Genomic DNA, 21,945 nt, shown 5'->3' on the forward strand with positions numbered 1-21,945 from the left:
ATTAGAGGATCGCTCACACGTATGAATGCGCGTTCAGTGGACTCAGCAACCAAAGAGGATGCTTTGTGGATGGGTCGATATTTAACCCTTTCCAATCCACTGTCTGACCTCTGAAGACATTATGATTTAAGGCTGTACAGCTCTGATGTTGGAGGACGTCCGTCAGGGTTCTCTTACTGTATATTGCCAGCCTCTATGCTGTCGGAGCCTATCCAACGTGTCCCCTCATGCAGTACTGGCTTTAGCCAGCAGATAGCGCCGTTGTATAATGGCAGAAAAAGAGTAAGCCCCCTAGGAAAACCAGGATACAAATTGGATTGGAAAGGGTTAAAATACATGCCCACCAAAGAACCTCACGCACCCTAACTAGTCGATGAACGATACTTTGGCCCGTGGAAATGCTGCCAACTAATCGTTGAGCGAACATGACATTAAACCACCGGTGAACAGTCGCCCGCAGGCAGCAGTCCTTCGTACTTTAGCCACTAGTTTGAGCGTCTATTCAGATGATGGTTGTCCCACATAATGTCACACTGGTGTCAACAACACAACTAGGAACTGTCCGTGCTGGCGGGGAATAATGGTGGCCGGGTGTTCTGTAGGTGGGAGGGCAGCGCAGATCTGTGAGGTCTGTCCGCTTCCCTGCACGGCCCACTGCTCTCCCTCCGATTGTTACCGGATGGCGGCCTGTTATCACCTCTGTTGTTGGTCTGCAGTGATCCGTGAGCTCAGCTTATATTACACGGAGGAACAAGATAATCCTCCATATCAATGTCCTCCAACAACTGCGCAATCTGCGCTGCGAAAGTGTCAAGGGGCCGTCCATGACGAACGATTACTGCCAGATATCCGTAGTGCCCTCTACTGATCCATATCATCCGGATGCAATGGGAAGATGTCCAGCGACAAGTGATTTTTGGTGCCACATGAAAGATAATCCTAATTTACATAGCGCCACCATATACCGCAGCGCTTACAAGACAGTGGGGCCAGATACAAAACCCCGGTTACATGGAGTAATGAGCCTCGTGTGGCACAGAGTGTAAGCTCTCGCCTACAACCTGAAGGTTACAAGTTCGATCCCAGCATGATTCAGGTAGCCGGCTCAAGGTTTACTCAGCCTTTCATCCTTCTGAGGTCGGTAAAATGAGAACCCAGCTGTGGGAAATCTGCTATAGAATCTGCGTTGCATTTTTGTAGATGAGCCAGTAACTTTCTGCGGTTTCTGTTGCAGATTTTGCATATATACACTCATTGTCAGTAACATCCCTCCCCTAGAAGGTGTGTGTATGTATATGTATATATCTGTAATCACTTAACATTACAATCACATACAGAAAGTTACATTACATCTAAGAACATATATATGACTAGCTGATCTACCCGGCCTCACCCGAGTTAATTTGATAAAGGGGTTTACGCGTTGTTTGCACTGAAATTTTTTTTTGAAGCGGTGGTTACTTTAGAGTAACTGAGGAATAAAATATGTATACACATATTGGAGCGTTCGATTCTCCTCAGGCTGCATGTACGGATGTCCCTCTGCAGAATGTGCTGCCCCTCCCACTCTCCTCACTTAGGACCTAAAGAATGCTCGCACCAAATTTCATGCTTGTACGACACCGAGAAGTTACATTACATAGGGGTGCACTTACTTTTGCAATTAGCATTGAATAATCGAGTTGTGACTAGGGATGAGCGAGTATACTCGCTAAAGCACTGCTCGCTCGAGTAATGTGCTTTAGCCGAGTATCTCCCGGCTCGTCCCTGAAGATTCGGGAGCTGCCGCAGCTGACAGGTGAGTTGCGGCGGGGAGCAGGGGAGAGCGGGCGGGAGAGAGGGAGAGAGAGATCTCCCCTCCGTTCCTCCCTGCTCTCCCCCGCAGCTCCCCGCCCCGCGCCGGCCCCCAAATCTTCAGGGACGAGCAGGGAGATACTCGTCTAAAGCACATTACTCGAGCGAGTAGTGCTTTAGCGAGTATACTCGCTCATTCCTAGTTGTGACCCTTTTGATTTTGACCCTAAAGAATGCTCATGCCAAATTTCATGTTTGCATGACATCAGGAAGTTAGAGAATTAGATTTGGTACATTACACCGGGGCACCAGGACTTTTGCACTTAGCACAGAATTTTCGAATTGTGACCTCTTTACTTTTCCTATTTAGGACCTAAAGATTTTCATGTTTGTATGACCCCTTGTAAGGAGGCTCTAGTACTCTGTTGTACTGCCTCTAGCTTGGATACATGATGTGATACCGCAGGTCCTGGAGGCTCTAGCACAGTCTCTAGCGGTGGGCATGGAGGCTCTAGTACCCTGTTGTACCACCTCTAGCTAGGATACAAGATGTGATACTGGCGGGCATGGAGGCATACAGGTTCCATATCGCTCCACATTTGCTGTAACTGAGCCTCTAGATTATGTAAACTTGTAGGCTGTGGAAGTTGGTGTCCTAGATGGTCCCTTACATGTTCTATTGGTGATAAGTCGTGTGAACGGGCGGCCACAGAAGTGTGACAATGTTGTGGGGTCTTCCTGGGACCCCCTTGTGTGTGCGGCCGAGCATTATCCTGCTGGAATCTGCCATGAGAGGAACACATGTGGCTGCAGGATGTCCTGAACATATCGCTGAGCTGTCATTGTCCCTCGTACCACTACTAGAGGGGTAACCGGATTTATCGTTAGACCCGGTTCCAAACCGTAGCGCCCCCTCTAAGACTTTTGTAATGGGGTGAAATCTGTACACAAGTGGAAGAAGAGGTCACTACACATAGAAAGCCTTTTAGAGGGGGACATTGTGACTGTTTTTGCAGGGTGGTTTGCCATTGCCTTCCCCAGTCATCGTTTACCCAGGGTGCTCCTTTTAACCTCGGAAGGATGGAAGGCTGAGTCAACCTTGAACCGGTTACCTGAACCAGGCGGAGATTGAGCTGCAACCTTCAGGTCGTGAGCGACAGCTTAGGACTGCATTTCTACTGACCTAACACTCTGCGCCACACGGGGCTCCAGGTAACAAGACCGTCCATCTAATCACCACAACTCTCATCATTTACAGAGCTGCCTGAGATGGAGCCGCATGCCGGGGTCTGCAGTAACACGACAACTTCTTCTGGGGGCGCAGGAGGGTTTTTGCCAATGAAGTGTACTTGCGGTTCTTAGGGGATATTTTCTGCTGCGGAATGTGTTGCGGTGATCTGGTAGGTCCTACAAGGAGGTCACACGGGTGAACTTTATAGTCAAACATCAAGAAACGCGGATCTTCAAGTGGATTCGGGAAGTTTCCACAAAGAAAAAGCCGCAAAAACCACAACATTACAGCATTACAGCATTTGCGGTTTTTGGTTTGGATTTTACGCTACTCGTTGAACTATTGGGACGAGCCGCAGCAGATCCACGCAGCTTCCGCAAGCTGAGATTCCACAGCGTTTACTGCCTGCGAGGAAGTGGCCTACAGCGACGCGCTCACGGGATTAATAAGCATTGTGCCAGAGATTCTTGGGTGCGAATGGCATAGGCCGGACTTCCACACCCGGCCCGCGCGCCGTCTGATGTGCTGAACACCGGACTATTCGCCACAGTAAAAAAAAAAAAGCCGCGTGCGCAGAGATCCTCGAATAAATGGCTGCTATTTCTGTCTGATGTCCGGGCAGCTTTATGTAGACAGGTAACCTACTGAGCAGGTCAGTCGGCGCTTGTTAAGAACGCTCACCCGTTACGATTATCACTATTTGGGGGCGAGCGATTGTTACTAGGAGTCATTTGTGGCAGCACATTCCCCGTCACACAGGGAGCCGCACCGCCGCCGAGCGTCTGCTCGCTCCTCAGATGACTCTGCGCACATTCACACAGGCCAACAATCAGAGAGAGAAACTATCATGCCCAATCACTGGCCCATGTAACAGGCCTTAAAGGGGAATTCCTTTATATGTTTTCCATGGCTGAGATAGGGAAACCTGGCGTTCTGTTCTGACCAACTGATGGAAAGAACCAAGCACAGTAAATAGGAGCTACAGAAACAGCACACAGCTCCTTCCATAGGCTACGACCAGTTGGCTGGTAACCATAGCTGCGGTTTCCTATGTTATGAGCTTGGTCCTGTTACTGTATTTATGTAGTGAGATCGGGTTTGGTACTGTATCAATGCACTGAGCTTGGTCCTGGTGCTGTTTTTAAGTTATTAACTTGGTTCTGGGGCTGTACTTATTTACTAAGGTTGGTTCTGGTGCTGCAATTAAGCTGTGAGCTTGGTTCTGGTGCTATATTACTGATGTTGGTTCTGGTATTCTATCTATGTACTGAGGTTAATTTTGGTGCTGTATTTATGTACTCTGCTTGGTTCTGGTGCTGTATGTATGCTGATATCTTACTTTCTGCACAAGCTGAATACACTTAGATTGTCTATCGGTGCACTACCTTATATATTTCATTTTTCTCTTATGATCGGGCGCCGACAGCTATACAGGCCGACACCACCTGTCATTAGCATTTGTAAGGAACACACATTGTATGTCTCTTTAACCTCACAGGAGTCACAGGACCATCAGGCTGAAAATATATGAAGAAAATGAACTCACCTTATCCAGAATGAATTTATTCAGGTACGGCATGTATCCCTGGTTAGACACTGGACCTTCATCATCATCTCTGAAATGTTCCTCCAGAGCCACCGGATCATGTGGGACGTGCAGCAGCGTGCAGAGGTTGTGAGAGAGAACCTGAGGAGAAGACAGGGTAGAGCTCAGAGGAGGCCAACTCCATGCAACACAACATCTGCAAGTTTCCTGTATTATACTCCAGAGCTGCACTCACTATTCTGCTGGTGGAGTCACTGTGTACATACATTACTCATCCCGTACTGCTCCTGAGTTACATCCTGTATTATACTGCAGAGCTGCACTCACTATTCTGCTGGTGGAGTCACTGTGTACATACATTACTTATCCTGTACTGATCCTGAGTTACATCCTGTATTATACTCCAGAGCTGCACTCACTATTCTGCTGGTGGAGTCACTGTGTACATACATTACTTATCCTGTACTGATCCTGAGTTACATCCTGTATTATACTTCGGAGCTGCACTCACTATTCTGCTGGTGGAGTCACTGTGTACATACATTACTTATCCTGTACTGATCCTGAGTTACATCCTGTATTATACTCCAGAGCTGCACTCACTATTCTGCTGGTGGAGTCACTGTGTACATACATTACTTATCCTGTACTGATCCTGAGTTACATCCTGTATTATACTCCAGAGCTGCACTCACTATTCTGCTGCTGGTGGAGTCACTGTGTACATACATTACTTATCCTGTACTGCCCCTGAGTTATATCCTGTATTATACTTCAGAGCTGCACTCAGTATTCTGCTGGTGGAGTCACTGTGTACATACATTACTTATCCTGCACGGATACTGAGTTACATCCTGTATTATCCTCCAGAGCTGCACTCACTATTCTGCTGCTGGAGTCACTGTGTACATACATTACTTATCTTGTACTGCTCCTGAGTTACATCCTGTATTATACTCCAGAGCTGCACTCACTATTCTGCTGGTGGAGTCACTGTGTACATACATTACTTATTCTGTACTGATCCTGAGTTACATCCTGTATTATACTCCAGAGCTGCACTCACTATTCTGCTGGTGGAGTCACTGTGTACATACATTACCTATCCTGTACTGATCCGGAGTTACATCCTGTATTATACTCCAGAGCTGCACTCACTATTCTGCTGGTGGAGTCACTGTATATATACATTACTTATTCTGTACTGATCCTGAGTTACATCATGTATTATACTCCAGAGCTGCACTCACTATTCTGCTGGTGGAGTCACTGTGTACATACATTACTTATCCTGTACTGATCCTAAATTACATCCTGTATTATACTCCAGAGCTGCACTCACTATTCTGCTGGTGGAGTCACTGTGTACTTACATTACTTATCCTGCACTGATCCTGAGTTACACCCTGTATTATACTCCAGAGCTGCACTCACTATTCTGCTGGTGGAGTCACTGTGTACATACATGACTTATCCTGTACTGACCCTGAGTTACATCCTGTATTATACTCCAGAGCTGCACTTACTATTCTGCTGGTGGAGTCACTGTGTACATTCATTACTTATCCTGTACTGCTCCTGAGTTACATCCTGTATTATCCTCCAGAGCTACACTCACTATTCTGCTGGTGGTGGAGTCACTGTGTACATACATTACTTATCCTGTATTGATCCTGGGTTACATCCTGTATTATACTCCAGAGCTGCACTCACTATTCTGCTGGTGGAGTCAATGTGTACATACATTACTTATCCTGTACTGATCCTGAGTTACATCCTGTATTATACTCCAGAGCTGCACTCACTATTCTGCTGGTGGAGTCACTGTGTACATACATTACTTATCCTGTACTGATCCTGAGTTACATCCTGTATTATACTCCAGAGCTGCACTCACTATTCTGCTGGTGGAGTCACTGTGTACATACATTACTTATCCTGTACTGATCCTGAGTCCCATCCTGTATTATACTCCAGAGCTACACTCACTATTCTGCTGGTGGAGTCACTGTGTACATACATTACTTATCCTGTACTGCTCCTGAGTTACATCCTGTATTATACTCCAGAGCTGCACTCACTATTCTGCTGGTGGAGTCACTGTGTACATACATTACTTATCATGTACTGCTCCTGAGTTACATCCTGTATTATACCCCAGAGCTGCACTCACTATTCTGCTGGCGGAGTCACTGTGTACATACATTACTTATCCTGTACTGCTCCTGAGTTCCATCCTGTATTATACTCCGGAGCTGCGCTCACTATTCTGCTGGTGGAGTCACTGTGTACATACATTACTTATCCTGTACTGCTCCTGAGTTACATCCTGTATTATACCCCAGAGCTGCACTCACTATTCTGCTGGCGGAGTCACTGTGTACATACATTACTTATCCTGTACTGCTCCTGAGTTACATCCTGTATTATACCCCAGAGCTGCACTCACTATTCTGCTGGCGGAGTCACTGTGTACATACATTACTTATCCTGTACTGCTCCTGAGTTCCATCCTGTATTATACTCCGGAGCTGCACTCACTATTCTGCTGGTGGAGTCCAGTATGCACCAGCATTACGCACACATTCTACATGTGTCACACAAGACTCAATAACAGTTGTTGCAGCAGAGGAAGTTGTGTAATCAGGATTCTGCGGATTCGGCAGATTTTAGGTCTGCGCTTCCCCTCCGCGCTGCGTCTGGTTTCTCACGGTTTCCCCTGTTACACAATTATTACAGCCTCCACCAAGATCAACGCGGCTTAATGTTTTATGTTTCACCCTCATCTGCGAAAACGAGCTACAGAAATGCAACTAGATACATGCAGAGATCAGAGCCGGGGGGTGAGTTCGTCTCAAGGTGGATACAGAAAATGGCGCTGCGAGATGCGCTCAATATATCGGCGAGTCTGCGGATGGCTGCAGCAAGGAACGGTTTTTGCTGCCACTTGCTAATTGCACTAACAGTATCATCCCATTTGAAAGCTTCTCCCCAGCCTGACATGGCTGATAACAGGGAGTAATAGACTGTACTCCCATGCATGTATACATTCTCCGCTTGCTGTCAGTGAATGAGAACGCTTGCTTTCATTCAGAAGCAGCAGACCTGTACATATCTAGTCCTGTCCTGTCCTCAGTGGTGTAACACCCCATAGTATCCATAGTGGCTGCTACAAGGCCTGTGTCTCAGGGCTCCTGGGCTGTGGGGTCCGCACCGCCATAAGACTCTGTTCCTGCATACCTCCCATCCGTCCTGGATTTGGGACTCTGTTCCACAGGACAAGGCGGCTCGAGGCTTGTGTCCCCCCAACAAGCATTTAACGCACTTGCAGTCAGAGTCCGGTGGCAGCAGCGTCGCTGCTGCTGCACTTACTGCAACCCCTGACTCCTCCCCCGGCACCTGCATACCGGCACGCAGATGTTGGTGTAGAGGTTGGTGTACAGACTGCAGCAGCGGCCGAACCCTGACTGCAAGTGAGTTAGATGCTCGTTGGGGGGCTGGAGGTCCACTATGGGAGTTGCTATTACCACTGGGACAATCATGGAGGTCACTATTACTACTACGACCACTAAGGGGGGCAGCTGTAACTACTGGGGCCACTATAGCATTCTACTACGGGGGCCAAAGCTGTATTTACTCATCAGCAGCAGCTGCACAAAGCTCTCTGCTAGTTTGTTACAATGTATCAGTCTGGTGTTGCGCTCACAGAGCATTGCCTAGCCTGATACAATTGTATCCGCTGACAGCTGTGTACAGGCCTCTGGATGGAAACAAGAACCTTCTCATTCACTGACAGCAAGCCAGTATTGGAGCACTTCGGATGTTTCCACGCGGCGTTTTCTAGTCCTGAAGAAGTGGACTGAATTTTTGTGTGATTTTCACATGATTTTTTTCATTTCTGTGATTTTTGCATCTGAATTTCCACACATTGAAGAGAAAACCGGCGATGGGTCAAAGGATGGAATTAAAGGTTCTGCGCACATTTTTTTCTGGTTACCTGCACTATAAACAGACCGCAATCACATCAAACAAGTGCAGTCTGTTTATTTAATCGTACGACAGACTTGAATTGGCGGTTTTCAGCTGAAATTTTGCTACAAAATACGACGCGCTGCGATTGGTTTTTGCTCTGATGTTTCGGCCCATTTAAAAAAAAAAATTTTTTTAATTGCAGGTGTGATTAAAACCATTTAGGTAATAATATTGGCGGTGCGTTCACATGGTGAGCGCCATATCGGTCTGAGAAACTCGGATGGAGATCGCTCTTGCAAAATTGTGATGTTCCCTGTGAGAAAATTGCGTCGCATCACTAAACGTGCGATTTTCATGCATGTATTTTCAATAGGAAAAATCAAAAATCGGACTCTATATAACTGGCACGCACATGCGAGTGCGATTGGAAACAATGGGCGAAGTTTCTGCAGATTTGCAGAAAAATCTAAATAACTCGCAGCATGTTCTATCTCGTCTATATCAGTATGAGCTTTGTGCGCACAAAACGCGCGTCGGAAGCTCACCCGCATGAGCGCACCCTCAGAGTGTGCATACAACCGTTCCGTCAGATTTTAGGAAAAAAAAATTGGACCAAAAATCGGATGGAAATAAAGCGGATTATTTTATGTGGTTTCATTGTGATTTTTTAAAAAATTGTACGAACAATCCCAGCAAAAATAAAAAAGCGCGGCGCGTTCTATTTTGTTGCCATTTTTGAATGACAATCACCCAATCAGGTCTATGAGTGGGATTAAAAAAAAAGGGATTGCACTTGTTTAATGCAATTGCAATCCATTTTTACCACATGTAACCATGGTAACCATTAAAAGTATATAAAAGCTTTAATTACATTAATTGGCCTTTTATGCTTTTTTTTGTTTATGCGCCTAAAAATTGGATGCAAAACAAATGAAAATCGTGCAAAAAGAAAAAAACACGGAAATGAAAAAAGTTGCGTGAAAAAAAAAAAAAAAAACAACAAAAAAAGTTTTTAAATCTGCCCGATTTTTCAGGACTGAAAAGCAATCTGCCCGCGTGACTGACCGGAGAAAGTTCTGGAACTTCCCGTTTATAGTAACATTCAGTGAAGTGAATTGATGGCGATCGGATTCCTGTGCAGTGATTTACCGGCAGCCGCTTCCTCGCCGCCCTGACATGGGTGGGACGTCGCCCTTTACCGGGACGAGTAATGACAATGCTGGAAACCTGCAGATGGTAATCTGCCCTTACAGTAAGCACGGGTCATACGGGCGGGCGACGTCGCCCATTCATTTTCGGAGGAGGAAGCGGGTCCCACCTTGTCTGTCTCACACAGAGAATAATAGAGCAACAGAAGGTAAAAATAGCTCTAAGGGTTAACCCCTAACTGCGCCTCCATCCATGCGGTCTGCAGCGCGGCGGTCACAGCGAGACGCCGCCGGTCTCCATACTGCAGCCGGGTACGGACAAGCTTAACCCGTTAGGGACGCGGCCCATTTTGGACCCAGGGACACAATGATTTTTTGGCGATTTTCATCCCCACTTCTGCCAACATGAGGGCTGATTTCTGCGCAGCGAGCTGCAGTTTTTATCGCGCTGTTTTTGGGTACATATAATGTATTGTCGAACTCGTTCATTATTTGTAGGGAGAGAAAACATCACTTCTGCAGTATTTTGGGGTTATGTTATAGCATTACATTTTGGCTGCGGGGCGGTACGATTACACCAAAATGATATATTCCTTTAAGTTTTTCTACTTCTGGACATCGTGCTTTGGGGTTATGGTGGGGGGCGCATCTCTTCAGGTCCGCGACGGCTCTTCTATCCTCCTGTAAGATCTTCAGATCGATCTTAGAATTCATTGTCCCCTCAATGATCATAAGATGTCCAACCCCTGAGGAGCAAAGCCAACCAAAACTGTGCTGTCCCCTCCACCACGGCCCCACGCCGCGGCGCCCCCTCCACCACGGCCCCACAGCGCGGCGCCCCCTCCACCACGGCCCCACAGCGCGGCGCCCCCTCCACCACGGCCCCACAGCGCGGCGCCCCCTCCACCACGGCCCCACAGCGCGGCGCCCCCTCCACCACGGCCCCACAGCGCGGCGCCCCCTCCACCACGGCCCCACAGCGCGGCGCCCCCTCCACCACGGCCCCACAGCGCGGCGCCCCCTCCACCACGGCCCCACAGCGCGGCGCCCCCTCCACCACGGCCCCACAGCGCGGCGCCCCCTCCACCACGGCCCCACAGCGCGGCGCCCCCTCCACCACGGCCCCACACCGTGGCATTGCCTCTGTTCCAAATTAAGGGTTAAAATTTGAGAAGCTCGGAGAATGTCGGACTCGCCAGACAGCATTTGTGTAAACCGCAAATCATTCGTTTATTTGTCAAGAAGCCAAAGAATTTTGTCTGACAAACAGAATCATTTGCATAAGAGATGCGATCCGTGATGATCGAGTCAATTAGCACTAATTGCGTGATCCTGCGTTTCCATGCACAATGATGCAACACCGACAGCGGCGAGCGCGAAGTGGTTCCAAGAACCTCGGATATCGCACTGGTAAACCCATAATGTTCGCTGTGATGCCCTTTGTGAGAAAATAGCATCACGGGACGAGTGATCTTATTACCGTGGAAATGGCGAATGGCTTCAATAGGAGAATTTATTTTAAATTTCACTGCATGAAGCTCGCACCAGCTGCAATGTGACGCGAGGGGATTTTTAACTGGATGCGCAAGAAATTGCGCACGTAAATACACCCATTTAAATAACGGGCGTTATTTGTGTGTGAGATTTATGCTTCTCGCAACACACAAACTCGCGTGATTAAACGCCCGTGTCTAGGCACCCCGAGGGACCTTCACACATGAGAAATATTTCTGCAAGATGCACTTAAAGACGCAGAAACTGCGGCAACAGAATCCACATGCGAGCTGCGGAGCGCAAATGTGCAGAGGCTGATTAAGGCGCGTCTTGCTGAAACATTCTGCACGTGAGGACGGTCCCCATGTGCCCCTGTGCGGCGCGTCCTCGCTGCGGGCTGCGCCAGTTGTAACACTAGTTGCTCTGCACTTGGCCTTGTCATGGTTGCAAGACGCCATTCATCAGTACTCGCGGCGCCACGTCCGGGGACCCCAAATCACGGCGTACCACAAGGACAGTGGAGACGGAGATCCCCTGTACGATGATGAGCAATGCCGGCGTTTCATCCAGGATCGTCACCTGAAGCCGTCATTCTGTTATTTCCTACTAAGTAGCAAACAATAAGGAGGCGGAGCAGCAGAACCTGCAGAACGGGCGCGGGCCGCCAACAGCGGCTCCAGGTTACGCAACTTATACTCACCGCCAGAACGGCTGGACGTCCTCCAGCGACACAAACAAAGCAATGCGCAACAATGAGCGCCTGTCCTCCGGTGAGAGGGAAACTCCGGAGCAAGGAAGGAGGTGGACTCACCTTGGCGATGTGACGGCTCTGGGGCTCGTACTCGCTGCCGTATATTGGACCCCCGCAGCACGGGGGGTGTCAGGAGCGGAGTGCGCTGATCTTATGGGAGCTCACAGATTGATAGTTAGGGCTCAGTCACACGGGCGTACGGGGCGGCGGACTACATGCCATACGCGGTTAATAACACGTGTAACATCAGTATATACTGTGGATTTTAAACCCCCGTAGCCTGTAATATGCGCTTTGTTCAAAAGCGTCCAACGCACATTATAGGCTGCGTGGGGTTAAAAGCCGCAGTAAATACTAATGTTACATGCGTTACTAACCGTGTACTGCATGTAGTCCGCCGCCCCGTACGCCCGTGTGACTGAGCCCTAACTATCAGTCTGTGAGCTCCCATAAGATCAGCGCACTCCGCTCCTGACACCCCCCGTGCTGCGGGGGTCCAATATCCAGCAGCGAGTACGAGCCCCAGAGCCGTCCCATCGCCAACCGTAAGATGGAGCAGAAACCACGACATCCGTTACAAGGCGGCGGTATAAGATTTAATCGATGCCCAGAACCGCGCCGATGGATGTTGTCACTTCCTCTCTGACATCTTACAGGCAGATAAGCCGCAGGCTGACGTCCCATCCACACAGGGGATTATCGCCCAAAAATAACGGATTTCAGCGATAATCGTGCGGCTTAAATACACAAAAATAGTTTACTATTTGTTTGCAGGTTTTTATTTCTGACTTTCGGTTTGTATAAAAACCATCGCTGGATCGCAGGGTTGTCGTTCTCTGTAAACGCCCCCGCAGAGCGCTGGATATAGAAGGGTAAGACTGAGCAAGAAACCACTGAGAAGCTCGCGACGCAGCGGTCAACTATACAATCTTGTTATTTGTATAGCGCCAACATATACTGCAGCGCTTTTAAGTAATTACCCCCCACCAAGCTGGGTACTCAGTTTACTGAACTCAGAGGGATGGAAGGCAACCTGAACCAGGGCTTTGGACTCACAACTTTCAGGTGAGCGAGAGCTTAAGACATACTTTCTGCTGCCTTAACACTCTGCGCCGCACATGGCTCTGCCTGTCTAAACGTTCTGCAATAGTGCTAATGACCTTAGTGGTGACATCAGCACAACGGCAGTCATTTACACAGCAGGATCATAACAATGAATGACTAGAAACAGGAGAACAGTAATCCAGATGTCCAAGAATATAACTACTATAATACTGCCCCCTATGTAGAAGAATATAACTACTATAATACTGCCTCCTATGTACAAGAATATAACTACTATAATACTGCCCCCTATGTAGAAGAATATAACTACTATAATACTGCCTCCTATGTACAAGAATATAACTACTATAATACTGCCTCCTATGTACAAGAATATAACTACTATAATACTGCCTCCTATATACAGGAATATAACTACTATAATACTGCCCCCTATGTACAAGAATATAACTACTATAATACTGCTCCCTATGTACAGGAATATAACTACTATAATACTGTCTCTATGTACAAGAATAGAACTGCTATAATACTACCTCCTATGTACAAGAATATAACTACTATAATACTGCTCCCTATGTACAAGTATATAACTACTATAATACTGCCTCCCATGTACAAGAATATAACTACTATAATACTGCTCCCTATGTACAGGAATATAACTACTATAATACTGTCTCTATGTACAAGAATAGAACTGCTATAATACTACCTCCTATGTACAAGAATATAACTACTATAATACTGCCCCCTATGTACAAGAATATAACTACTATAATACTGCCCCCTATGTACAAGAATATAACTACTATAATACTGCCTCCTATGTATAAGAATATAACTACTATAATACTGCCCCCTATGTACAAGAATATAACTACTATAATACTGCCTCCTATGTATAAGAATATAACTACTATAATACTGCCCCCTATGTACAAGAATATAACTACTATAATACTACCTCCTATGTACAAGAATATAACTACTATAATACTGCCCCCTATGTACAAGAATATAACTACTATAATACTGCCCCCTATGTACAAGAATATAACTACTATAATACTGCCCCCTATGTACAAGAATATAACTACTATAATACTGCCCCCTATGTACAAGAATATAACTACTATAATACTGCCCCCTATGTACAAGAATATAACTACTATAATACTGCCCCCTATGTACAAGAATATAACTACTATAATACTGCCCCCTATGTACAAGAATATAACTACTATAATACTGCTCCCTATGTGCAAGAATATAACTACTATAATACTGCCCCCTATGTACAAGAATATAACTACTATAATACTGCCTCCTATGTACAAGAATATAACTACTATAATACTACCTCCTATGTACAAGAATATAACTACTATAATACTGCCTCCTATGTACAAGAATATAACTACTATAATACTGCCCCCCTATGTACAAGAATATAACTACTATAATACTGCCTCCTATGTACAAGAATATAACTACTATAATACTGCCCCCTATGTACAAGAATATAACTACTATAATACTGCCTCCTATGTACAAGAATATAACTACTATAATACTGCCTCCTATGTACAAGAATATAACTACTATAATACTGCCCCCCTATGTACAAGAATATAACTACTATAATACTGCCTCCTATGTACAAGAATATAACTACTATAATACTGCCCCCTATGTACAAGAATATAACTACTATAATACTGCCCCCTATGTACAAGAATATAACTACTATAATACTGCTCCCTATGTACAGGAATATAACTACTATAATACTGCCTCCTATGTACAAGAATATAACTACTATAATACTGCCGCCTATGTACAAGAATATAACTACTATAATACTGTCTCCTATGTACAAGAATATAACTACTATAATACTGCCCCTATATACAAGGAATACAACTACTATAATACTGCCCCCTATGTACAAGAATATAACTTCTATAATACTGCCCCCCATGTACAAGAATATAACTACTATAATACTGCCCCCCATGTACAAGAATATAACTACTATAATACTGCCCCCTATGTACAAGAATATAACTACTATAATACTGCCCCCTATGTACAAGAATATAACTACTATAATACTGCCCCCTATGTACAAGAATATAACTACTATAATACTGCCCCCTATGTACAAGAATATAACTACTATAATACTGCCCCTATATATAATAATATAACTACTATAATACTGCCCCCTATGTACAAGAATATAACTACTATAATACTGCCCCCTATGTACAAGAATATAACTACTATAATACTGCCCCCTATGTACAAGAATATAACTACTATAATACTGCCCCCTATGTACAAGAATATAACTACTATAATACTGCCTCCTATGTATAAGAATATAACTACTATAATACTGCCCCCTATGTACAAGAATATAACTACTATAATACTGCCTCCTATGTATAAGAATATAACTACTATAATACTGCCCCCTATGTACAAGAATATAACTACTATAATACTGCCCCCTATGTACAAGAATATAACTACTATAATACTGCCATATAGTACTTACATAACAGTGATATTCTGCACCCAAATAACAGCACCATCTGATTTCTTCTACCAAACAATGTCTCAATACTACGTTATAGTGATCATAAAAAAAAAGTCGTAAAAAAGTAAAAACATACGAAGAATGTATCAAGTGGGGACCACAAGGCTCTGTCCTAGGCCCAGTGTTGGTCAACATTTTTAAAAAATGATCTGGAGGAGGGAATTGATGGGAAACTGATCAAATTTTGCAGACGACACAAAGCTAGGAGGGATAGCTAACACTAGGGACGAGACGGAAAGGATTCAAAAAGATCTAGAAAAGCTTGCAGAGTGGTCGGCGACTAACAGAATGGTATTTAACAAGGAGAAATGCAAAGTCCTACATCTGGGTAAGAAAAATGAAAGAAAGCACATACAGAATGGGAGGAATTGGGCTAAGCAGCAGCACATGTGAAAAAGACTTGAGTATACTAATAGATCATAGGCTGAACATGAGTCAACAGTGTGATGCAGCAGCCAAAAAGGCAAACACAATTCTGGGATGTATTAAGAGAAGCATAGAGTCTAGATCACAGGAGGTCATTATCCCCTCTACTCTTCCTTAGTCAGACCTCATCTGGAATACTGGGTCCAGTTCTGGGCTCCCCACTTTAAAAAAGACAGACAAACTGGAGCAAGTCCAGAGAAGAGTTACCAAGATGGTGAGCGGTCTGCAAATCATGTCCTATGAGGAACGGTTAAAGGATCTGGGAATGTTTAGCAGAAGAGAAGGCTGAGAGGAGACTTAATAGCTGTCTACAAATATCTGAAGGGTTGTCACAGTGCAGAGGGATCAGCCCTATTCTCATCTCTACAAGGAAAGACTAGAAGCAATGGGATGAAACTGAAAGGGAAGAGACACAGATTAGATATTAGGCATTGAGGGGGATCAATGAGTGGAACAGGTTGCCATGGGAGGTGGGGAGTTCTCCTTCAATGGAAGTGTTCAGAGGCAGACAGACATCTGTCTGGGATGATTTAGTGATCCTGCAGTGAGCAGGGGGTTGGACCCGATGACTCTGGAGGACCCTTCCAACTGTACCATTCTACAATTCTATGACAGTGTATATATAATTCCACCATATAAGTACTTGTTTAACAGAGCTATTCCGCACCCAAATAACAGGATCATCCAGCATGTAAGGGTTACTACCATACAGTGCCTATATGATATGTCACAGTGATCATGTAATATTGTCAGAGTAAGACTACTGTAGGGCTATATACTGCATAAATAATACCGCCATATAGTACTTGCATAACAGGCTATACAGTGCTCAAACCAATAGCAGTATAAAACTACCCAAGTAACCCTACCATACAGTAAGAACATAATGTAGCCATACAGTGTGCAAATATGACCGCTGTACCGCCATATAATATCACAGCCAGCGGTACAATAATGGAAACATCGGTGATCCTATGCTGAACTAAAGAAATCGTAAACCTACAAATATGGGAGGGACAACATGGTTGGAGAGGTCCAGAGGAGGACCGGAGCCGCCCATTCCCAGTAAATCATCTGGAGGGGTCGGGCCTTAGAGGACAGTAAAGATCTGCAGTGAAGTGTTCCAGGGGGTGATTGTACTAAAACACTGCACAGCACAGTCAGATGAAAAAGTTTGTGCCCCCTGCGTTCCCCCGTCTTTTCGTATCTGCTGCCCACGTGAAGCGTGCTGGAGGCGGTGTAATGACGGACGGGTATATATAATGTATGACCCCCCCTGGCAGCGCATTGTCCTACAGAACAGGGAGGATATTATGTATCAAGAGCAGCAGATGCGCCATTATCATCCGGGGACGTCGCGGGGGGAGAGTGGAAAAACAGATCAGGCGCTGCCTTGTGATGCCTGCAGCCCCCACGGGTCCAGTGTTCATACTATTTATGGGGGGTTCTCAGACTGGGGGGCATCTTACTGTCTAATGGCCTTGAGGGGGTAGAAAAAAAGTGGCAGCTCTCCTGGGGCAATTGTTTGATTCAGAAGGGCTGTCAGTGAGGAGGAGGGGAACATATCTAGACCCACCCAGGAGGAGGGTACAGTGTGGAGGGAGGGACCAATAGGAAACCACGCCTTCTCACACAGTAATCTGAAGACCTTCCCAAATCCCTCCCCCAACATCTCCCAACTCGAACAACGAAAAGAGTGATAACTTTTGCAGCAAGTTTTTCTTTACATTAGGCCACAACACTTTTGTGCTAAGCCACACCCATTTGTCCTTTTACAGTAGTGTTTCCCAACCTTTTCAGTCTTGGGGCACCCCTGGGAAAAGATTAATAGTAATGCACCCGCAGGACCTCCATTTAGTAATAATGCCCCTGCATGACCCCTATTCAGTAATAATTCCCCTTGTATGCAGTAAGCAGCCCATACACAAGTATTTTGTATCTGTTTTCTCTCAGAAAGTAGATGTAACATCAGCTGATCTTCCCTCTGCTGTTGGGGGAATACAAGAATACAGGCTATCTGTAAGCAGAGAGATGGTGTGGGAACACTTAGCTAACTTACATGAATCAAAGTCTCAAGGTCCAGATGAATTACAGCCTAGGATACTTAAGGAAGCACTAGTCACCATCACTAGCGGGGCCACAACTGGGAGGCGCCATAACTAGCGGGGCCACAACTGGGAGGCGCCATAACTAGCGGGGCCACAACTGGGAGGCGCCATAACTAGCGGGGCCACAACTGGGAGGCGCCATAACTAGCGGGGCCACAACTGGGAGGCGCCATAACTAGCGGGGCCACAACTGGGAGGCGCCATAACTAGCGAGGCCACAACTGGGAGGCGCCATAACTAGCGGGGCCACAACTGGGGGGCGCCATAACTAGCGGGGCCACAATTGGGAGGCGCCATAACTAGCGGGGCCACAATTGGGAGGCGCCATAACTAGTGGGGCCACAACTGGGGGTACCATTACTAGTGGCATCACTATCACTACTGGTGGCATTATTTCTACCTAGGGCCACAATCTGGGGCACTACTACTATTGGGGCCACTACTGCTGGCACTATTACTATTGGGACAATAACTAAGAACTATTTCTACTGGGCAGAGGCGTAACTTGAAGCTCCGGGGCCCCAATGCAAAACCTGGAACGGGGCCCCCAACTGCTTTATTCATAGTACTGGGCTCCCTATATGGATAAGAGAGGCCTTATGGGCCCCGTAAGGTTCCTGGGCCCGGGTGCAACCGCATCCCCTGCACCCCCTATAGTTACGCCCCTGCTACTGGGGGTACTTACTATTCAGGCAACTACTGTGGTAACTACCATTGGGGCCACTACTGGGAACTCTTACTATTGGGCCACTGATTGTGACCACTAGAGTAACTGAGGTAAAAACATGATGTGAGAAGCCACACCCATAACCACACCCCTAACCACACCCCCTGTTACCCTGGCCAGTATGTTTTGTGGCAAAGGTTGCAGCTCCAGCTGTAGGGAACAAGAGACTGGTGGGCACCGCTGCCTGGCACCAGGAGGATGGGACCCGCTGGGCTCTGGCCCCCAAACTTCAGGGGTGACCCTCCCAGCAGTGAACTGTAAGTGAGGCCCCCCACATCCCGGTTCGCACACTATAAGGCCTCCTTCACACAGGCGACAAAGTCGCACGATTTTGGCGTGTTGCTACAGATCACATGTATGTGAAGCCCGTGGTTTCCTCTGGGTTCCTTCACACATCAGATGTTTTGTAGCATGCTACAAAATGACACACAAACCTCACAGGTCCGCGATATGCCCGCGACACGCGAGGTTTCGTAGCCCATGTTTCTCTATGGAGCCTTCCTCTCTGTTGCATCGCATCGCACGAAAATGCGGTTTGCACACGATGCAACTTTGACAGCAGCAGATGCTACAAAATCGCAGTGATATCGTACAGCGCAGCTCGCGGTGTCACACGTGTGAAGGAGGCCTGAAGGTTCTGTGGACGGAGTAACGCTCTGCAGAGACTGCAGGCGCCTCCCATGCACTGGATATGTAGATATAGTTGGACTGTTCTAGTATAGTTCTTTTCTATATAATGCACCGCCGCGCCATACACCCACCACCTTCCAGCTACACTACAACTCCCAGCATGCCCCAACAACCACAGGTGCAGCGCCGCCCCTCCAGTGGCAGCCAGCAGCCCCCGCCGCTCCCTGCCACCTTGTGAAGCTCTTTGTTCCTTGCGGGTATTTTTCTCAGCTTTTATTTCCTGGAGAGCCGAGTCTTGTGGGAACGCTGGGCTGCAGGGCATGCTGGGAGTTATAGTCCCGCCAGGTATAGCCATGCACTAGTCTGCATGCGCCCACTGAACAGGGGGGGTCCCCAGACACCATGACATCGGCAATGGGAGAGGACCCCCGATATCCAGAGCTTGCGGACGATTCGCTGCCGCTGCCAGAGCGACACAATGAGATACAATTACTTGTACGGAGTAAGATACGAATCTCCTTAAAGTGACAGCGCGCCCCAACTCCATGCAGCCCACCACTCATTATGGGAAGGACAGTGGGAGTTGTAGTTAGAGAATTCTAAATGCCGGAGAGCAGCCTGCGCCCCCCGCCGGGCGCCACACCTCTTATCTCACATGTAGGGGTTCACCTGAGAGCCCCCAGGATTACAGGAACACTGCGCCCCCCGCCGGGCGCCGCACCTCTTATCTCACATGTAGGGGTTCACCTGAGAGCCCCCAGGATTACAGGAACACTGCGCCCCCCGCCGGGCGCCGCACCTCTTATCTCACATGTAGGGGTTCAACTGAGCGCCCCCAGGATTACAGGAACACTCTGCGCCCCCCGCCGGGCGCCGCACCTCTTATCTCACATGTAGGGGTTCAACTGAGAGCCCCCAGGATTACAGGAACACTCTGCGCCCCCCGCCGGGCGCCGCACCTCTTATCTCACATCTAGGGGTTCACCTGAGAGCCCCCAGGATTACAGGAACTCTCTGCGCCCCCCGCCGGGCGCCGCACCTCTTATCTCACATCTAGGGGTTCACCTGAGAGCCCCCAGGATTACAGGAACACTCTGCGCCCCCCGCCGGGCGCCGCACCTCTTATCTCACATCTAGGGGTTCACCTGAGAGCCCCCAGGATTACAGGAACACTCTGCACCCCCCGCCGGGCGCCGCACCTCTTATCTCACATGTAGGGGTTCAACTGAGAGCCCCCAGGATTACAGGAACACTCTGCGCCCCCCGCCGGGCGCCGCACCTCTTATCTCACATCTAGGGGCTCCACCAGGATTACACCAACACTGTGAGCCGCTGCTATGAATAGTGTCTCTTGTGATGGACAATGGGAGTTGTAGTTCCACCAGAGCTGCAGAGGGGGATGCTAGGGGTTATAGGTCGGGTAGAGTGGGGCAAGGAAGATGAGGATTATGCATGCTGGGAGTTGTAGTTCTGGGATGTCGTTCTGCACAAGAATCACTCCGGATAGATGGGATAGCAGCTTCTACAGGAGTATATATATGTACAGGTGATGCTGGGAGTTGTAGTATTAACCCCTTGGTGCCCTCCTTACCTTCAGCTGAGACTTGGAGACTTTGCCGCACTTGTCCACGTCCAGCGCCGTGAAGGCGTGCCAGATGGGCTTCAGCAGATCTTCCTTCAGCGCCATCGCAGACAACCAAGAAAGTTTCTGCTTCCACTCCGCCGGAGTCCTGTGTGCAGCCGGAGGTTCCTGCGCCTCCTCCCGTCATGTGATCCGCTGCTTGCTGAGGCCAATCACAGCCGGCGACTACTTCCCCATAATCCGGGGCAGCTGGAGAGCTCAGAGTGTAAGCTCCGGGGCCTCACTGTCAGACTGGGGGCTCCGCTGCTGCAGAACCTCATAGTACACACCTCAGCTGCTGCAGAACCTCATAGTACACACCACAGCTGCTGCAGAACCTCATAATACACACCACAGCTGCTGCAGAACCTCATAATAGACACCATAGCTGCTACAGAACTTCATAATACACACCACAGCTGCTGCACAGCCTCATAATACACACCACAGCTGCTGCAGAACCTCATAATACCCACCTCAGCTGCTGCAGAGCCTCATAATACACACCACAGCTGCTGCAGAGCCTCATAATACCTACCACAGCTGCTGCAGAACCTCATAATACACACCTCAGCTGCTGCAGAGCCTCATAATACACACCACAGCTGCTGCAGAGCTTCATAATACCTACCACAGCTGCTGCAGAACCTCATAATACACACCACAGCTGCTGCAGAACCTCATAATACCCACCTCAGCTGCTGCAGAGCCTCATAATACACACCATGGCTGCTGCAGAACCTCATAATACACACCACGGCTGCTGCAGAACCTCATAATACACACCTCGGCTGCTGCAGAGCCTCATAATACCCACCACAGCT

At 47.5% G+C, this 21,945-nt stretch overlaps 1 protein-coding gene across 1 annotated transcript in view; it reads right to left on the reverse strand.

Moving 5' to 3' along the window:
• SWAP70 (switching B cell complex subunit SWAP70) overlaps nt 1-21,252 on the reverse strand; it is a 60,919-nt gene extending 39,667 nt beyond the window's left edge. Inside the window, exons 1-2 of the mRNA XM_066583643.1 lie at nt 21,092-21,252; nt 4,572-4,712 (exon numbers count right to left, since the gene is read on the reverse strand). Coding sequence (XP_066439740.1) covers nt 4,572-4,712; nt 21,092-21,187 — 237 coding nt within the window. The 5' untranslated portion in view covers nt 21,188-21,252. The remainder of the gene's footprint in view (nt 1-4,571; nt 4,713-21,091) is intronic.
• Between the last annotated feature and the right edge of the window lie 693 nt (nt 21,253-21,945).

Source organism: Eleutherodactylus coqui, chromosome 11, assembly GCF_035609145.1.
Source record: "Eleutherodactylus coqui strain aEleCoq1 chromosome 11, aEleCoq1.hap1, whole genome shotgun sequence".
In the NCBI taxonomy this organism is placed as follows: domain Eukaryota; kingdom Metazoa; phylum Chordata; class Amphibia; order Anura; family Eleutherodactylidae; genus Eleutherodactylus; species Eleutherodactylus coqui.